General features: G+C 35.2%; 1 protein-coding gene across 2 annotated transcripts in view; it reads right to left on the bottom strand.

Annotated features, from left to right (window-relative positions):
- Window positions 1–2,041: 2,041 nt before the first annotated feature.
- LOC121871777 (nuclear receptor coactivator 2-like) overlaps window positions 2,042–6,225 on the bottom strand; it is a 202,352-nt gene continuing 198,168 nt past the window's right edge. For both annotated transcript variants that reach the window (XM_042374248.1, XM_042374249.1), the window contains 2 exons: window positions 5,280–5,347; window positions 2,042–4,826 (listed from right to left, as the gene is read on the bottom strand). In XM_042374248.1, coding sequence (XP_042230182.1) covers window positions 4,749–4,826; window positions 5,280–5,347 — 146 coding nt within the window. In that variant the 3' untranslated portion in view covers window positions 2,042–4,748. The remainder of the gene's footprint in view (window positions 4,827–5,279; window positions 5,348–6,225) is intronic.

Raw genomic sequence — 6,225 nt, 5'->3', positions numbered from 1 at the left:
TGTGGGATTTTTGGGGGAAAATTAATTATTTCTCAATAATGTTTTATTAACCCGGTACCAAATGAACCTAAATAATATGGGAATTATGATGAAATCGCAAACTGTCGTTTTAAAGGGATCGCGGGCTGATGAGCACCGGAGACGAGTTGTCCTCTACTTCCTTCCTCCACCACCCGCCATCTCCTCTCCTCTACTACACACCCAAATGTAGATTTGTACAGTATCTTAATATAATTCATATTATATTCCTGTAAGTTATTCATTTTAATATCTATTTCATATATTCCTATAATAATAATCGACCTTTTGGAATATCTCGATTATTTCAGATTCATTCTGAATTCAAATTATTTAATTCATTAACCCTTTCACCGCGTGTCACTCACTTGCCATTTTATTCTGGCTACTGCCAGACCATTTTATTCAGCTTAGGGTAACCTCCCGCTGTGAAAGGGTTAAAAAATAAATAAATAAAAATAAAAAATAAAAAATAAATTTAAATTCACCCAAAAGCTGAATTATAATGATCTGAATTAATAAGGGTACAATGTACTGTACTCATCTGCAAGACTTCATTTGTGTGAGTGGAAAAGACACATCGTTGCAATGTGAGAAATTTTGACAAATGTAAGATTATCAGGGAATCACTTGGAATTTAAAACTAATAAATTTACTTTAATTACAGTACATTATCTACAATTTTAATTAGTCAGGTTGTACAATACTGCCCAGAGTATTTTTATTTAAATGTGCGAATGTTGCTTCCACACACCAGTTAGTGCATCTCATCGGTTGGGCATGTAAAGCTATAGTAATTCATTATCTGGCTACATATATGAATAATTATGAATAACTATTCGAAGACTTTAGCATTAAAATAATTACATAGTTTCGAATATTTTATACATGAGCATATAATCCAGATTTTTATTATACAGTATACCTATTGAATTAACCCTTTAACTGCTATCACAGTCTTCAGATGATTTATTGCAAAAGCACCATTGTTGTCTCAAGACAATTGGCATTTGGCACCATAAATTTAAAGCTGTGTGCCAAAAATCATACAAAGAATGGTAATTCAGGTAGAAACCCTAGAGCGAGACACAGGGAAGGTGGAGCCTCAGAATCAACTTCCTATCATTATCTTGAAATGATTTGGAATTATTTATGCCTCATCCCCTTCCTGTCCTCAGTGGCCCCTCATCCACACCTACGACACCACAGCCTGGCTCACCACCTACGTGGAGCTTACCTCCCACTTAGCACCACAAAAACCCACTGCTGCACCACCACAATCACAGCAGTTGCCAGTTACACACACCTCACTTCACAGACTCACAACTTGCCACTCATGATAGTACTGTACAAAGTTTTCATTTGGTTTTTATGTCTTCTAAATTTTATATCTTTAATTTCAAAAGTAAAAAAAATAATTTTCACAGGTCATTTTATTTTGCAGTACTGTCTATGGAGTAACCTCGATTTCCCAAATGCGACAGTTATTAAGTTAAAAACAAAAATATAGCGCGAACAATATTATTCCCACATATATCTGTTGACTTGGCCAATCAGACTCTATCTTTAAGGATGGGTATATCTACTGTCTTATGAAAACATGGAAACCAGTTTTACTATAACATTACAGCACATTATATATTATGTACCAATCTTAAGGCAAATTGGCTAATACTTCGCTAAGACACAATCGGCCTCCAAATACTTCTTCTAACGTAGAAACTGGTTCATTAAAATGCCACCATGAGGCAAGTCTCTCACTCCCTCCCCCAAAAATATAACACTGCATATTACCACACCATGTGTGTTTTAAATGTAGAACAAAGTGGTTGATGCTCAATTAAATTTCATCTGGAAACAAATATCAGAATAAAAAAAAAAATTTAATTATAAAATTTCATAACCGTAACCATATAATAACAACAAATCAGTGATCCTTTCCACACCAGCATAACAATGACTATTTGTATGGAAAATTTTGGTATATATAAAGGTAAAAAAAATACAAAAGAAACACTGGGAATACACCATTTCTCTTTTATTTGCCATGTGGCTTAATGATGGTGAAACTTGCCTATACACACACAATGTACAGGGAACGTACCAATGCAAACCAATGAAGCTGCGGAAACCAATGATAATACAGACTATACGGCATGACAAAAGCCCCACATGAATGAAAAGCAACTTGGAGGGAAGCAGCCAATCTTCCAGTGGGATTCCATAACTGTTACATAATAATTACTGTCTTACTCACTACAAATATATACAAAAATCTTACTCCACCAAATGAAACATACAACTGAATGCTGAAACTCTACAAAATATGACCAATCTTGGAGTGCCAGCGTTGGAGGGAAAACAAGACTGGACATGGGCACCACAGTGCCCGAGGCTCCTTGTCTACAGAGGAACTATAGTTTGGGATTAATAAAATAAATCAATATACTTTTAACAATTTTTTCTGTATGTGAGGCCTCACGTATCAATTGCTCAATTAAAGAGTAACTAGGTCACTTCTGAAATAACTATAGAAGAAGGTCAGGAGAGGAATTTTCTAACCTGAACTTCCAGTCCATCACTACTTCCACAAATCTGACAAGTAGCCATATCACCAGTCCTGGGGCCAGCACTCTCATATTCCTTTCCTAGTGGAGTCATGAGCCACTCCTGCACACTTAAACTACACTTAATCACTTTGGTTATATTGTCTTTTGCCACTTTCCACAGTTACTTTTTAAGAGCACTTTCCAGGTTTGCCTGAGGTAATCACTTCACACTGACAAATATTTATTGTTTATAATTATCAGGAAACATAGAAGTTTCTAGCCTTTTTATCTTCCATATAATTCATATTGTTTTCTTAGTTGTTGTGAATGAAGGCTAATTCTTTAACAAGTCATCAACAGTAGTCATTTATGCTCATTACTCCAGTAACTTATGAAATTTTCCAGAAACAAGCAATATTTTCAAATCAACAGGAGTGATCAGCCAAGTAAAGCAGAATTTTCTTTCAGGAGGCTGCCTTTCCCAAGTCCACTAAAAGGTCCAGGGATGACCCCACATTATAGCACTTTTTTTCACACACACCTACACTGTCTGTCACTTCCAAAAGGTCATGCTACCTCCCTCGCCAGTCCACAAGTAGCCAGTAAGTGAATGATGAGCAAGTTGTTCCCAGCCGCGTTTGCACCACAGGTGGCTGGCATTGATCCTTTGGCGCTCTCTTCCCTGGGCTGGCCCCAGTCACTTCTGTGTTCCAACAATAAGTTATCATATCTTTGCCAACATTAATTTTCTTTGTAGAATAACAACAGTTCAATAAACTTTCTCATAGAAAAATAATAAACCATTATAACATGATATTTTACTCTCTAATCTTGATAACATCTCCTGCTATCTAACATTCAACTTGGTGATGTGCAAAGAAAATACAGGGGTTAGGGAAGTTTCCTCAAGTACACTGTGTATCTACATTAATGCCTTTGGTATAGAAGAGTTGAGTATGTAAGGCTCTGTATATAAGTGAACTATATTAATGGTACTTACATTCATAACAATAGTATACAACAGTCTGACAACAGCAACTGTTACCCTCCTCATAGAATAATAATCTCTCTGTACACTAGACATGTAAGTCACAACCCAATGGTAAGAATTGCACATAAGGCTGAACTGAACCACAGCTAACGTGCCACTAGCAGCTTCACTGGACCTACCCTGGCTGGCTGCCATATATCCCTGCCCAACAACGATGGTAAAACACCATCAACAACTTTCACAATACCGTGGCTAACAAATGCCCAGAAAGTCTTTCCATTCCAGGCTCGCAACAACAAGTTCACACTGCGGCAATTTAAAAAATGACATTTAAGGTGGAGAAGAATCAAAAAATATAGCAATGAGATATACACTTGCCATTCCATGAATTGCAAGTATTCTCATTATGAGGTAAATCATGAGTTTCATATACCTAGAAGAGAAATAATTTCCTTAATGTAATCAATGGTAAAAGCAAGGTAGGGAGCATGTACACATTACTTGTGGGTAAATGGGAAATAGAGATGCACAAACCCCTGGTACCCACCAAACTTTTCGCATTCCCCCCTTTTGTACTGGTAAAAGTTTAAATCACAGGACTGCTCTGGCATTGAAACATCACATTGGCTTCCCTCAACCCTAGACAAGAGCTAACATACCCCCCACTGTCTAAACATTTTTGGATAACTCTCTAATGTATTTAAAAAAATTTAAATTCATATTTTTTATAAACAAACTTTAAGATTGAAAAATCGTTTTTAAAACAAATTTTTCTGAGAAATACAATACAAGTATATCTAATTTACAGATTTCTGCACTTTAAAATCATAATTAGATATGTATATGCAGTTAATTTTAAAGTTAGGCCATACAGTCAATACATCATTCACAGGTACATACATAATTTATATCATCATCCTTCAATGTCTTATTCATAACAAAATTAAACTATTAATTAGCTGTTAAAAATTAGGTTTTGTCCTACAATCATAGAGGTTAAAACCACAAAAATAATATTTTATTCCTGACAGTGGGGTGTATGTGCTCTGAGATAATACCACAGTAATACCATGGTACACCCTGCAACTTGCAATGACTGGTAGCAGGCAGGTCAAAAGGGATAGAAAGACCATATAGATGAGCGTACAGATGAGCACGTGGATGACCTGACACAACTGGCAGGGGTCAGATTACTTGGACAGTAGGTGCTTCAACATACTCTCTGTCTTGTTCTTGTCATTCCCACTATTAGTGCGACTGTCTTCCATCTGAAAGATAAGGGATAATGTACACATCCATGTTCTTCATTTTTCTTATTTTATAGTTTTATATTTTCTTTATTTCTAAGCCACATTAGAGTTGTGTATTATTATTACTTTTCCACAACTTTTATAGTTTCATTTCATTTAACAATGGCAATATGTCAACTCACAGACCATCTCATCCCCAGTTTTTTCCCCCTTCCCAGTGAGTCAAGCTATCGCTAAACCGAATTATCATTAAGTGAATTAATGCTAATCGAATGATATCTGTATCTTTCTAAATTTACATGAATCAAAAACATTAATATGAATTCAACATTTTGGTTTATACATATAACATCATCTGAATTAGAAAACCTAATTAACTTTGCAGTACAACTACTAGGTTACTCTACTAACCAGATACAATTTAAAGTGATGTACCTCACCATGATACCAAGAAGTAAACACATGACTTACTCTGGGTGAAGCGCTCAGCCCTCCAGCCTGGCTCGTGTTAACACTTTCTCCTCCCCATTTGGTGTTTTCTGGGGAAAATTACAATAAACATTAAAAAAGGCATTACAATTTTATTCTTTAAAAAATAATCACAAGCTAAAAATATTAATTAATTTTTTTTTTTTTTTTTTTATGAAAGGAGCACAAGAACACAAAACACTGACTCATATCAGTGGGTACCAAAGATGTTGAAGGATCAAAATATTATATATGTTATACAGTGCCTCAGAAGGCATTCACCACACCACACTCATTTCCTTTTCTGTCCTGTACCGACAAATTTATATCTACATTCTTTTAAATGGGTAAAAACTATAATAATTTGCATTACAATTGTTGATCAGAATTTGATTTCCTGATTTAGATAACAACAATACTTAACATGAATTAAGTGTCCAGAATTCATTAAAAAAATATACACTATATAATATTCCTCACCTGTCTACAGTACACAGTATTATGAATGTTGGAGCCCATTGGGTATTTACCCGTAGGTAAAAAATATCATATACTGTATGACTCAAGTGGAAAAATAGAAAATATGAGGGTCAAGAAAAGACGTCCCTTTGGAGGGTCTTCTCAGTTTCCATTATTGTCCAGTTATTTGATAATGGGTATTAACCCTACTGCGATAACCACTATCGTGTAATAAACATAGCATTTGGGGACTATAAAAGTAGCTTATCCTTCTACTAAATAGCTTGAGTAAAAAATAATACAAAGGGAATTAAAACGAGAAGGGTTGACAAAGGAAACGCATTTTGTTAATTAATAGAGAAATGTCACAATTATGAAGGATACCCTAAACCATACCTCAGCTCTTGCCTGATTATATAGATAACAAGATCTCTTGCTACACCATTTTCAACAACTAGCTCATCATTTACCCATGGCTACAACACAGTTC

This window comes from Homarus americanus, unplaced genomic scaffold (assembly GCF_018991925.1).
Source record: "Homarus americanus isolate GMGI-L3 unplaced genomic scaffold, GMGI_Hamer_2.0 scaffold39675, whole genome shotgun sequence".
NCBI classification, from domain to species: domain Eukaryota; kingdom Metazoa; phylum Arthropoda; class Malacostraca; order Decapoda; family Nephropidae; genus Homarus; species Homarus americanus.
This window is presented reverse-complemented; position numbering and strand designations above follow the sequence as displayed.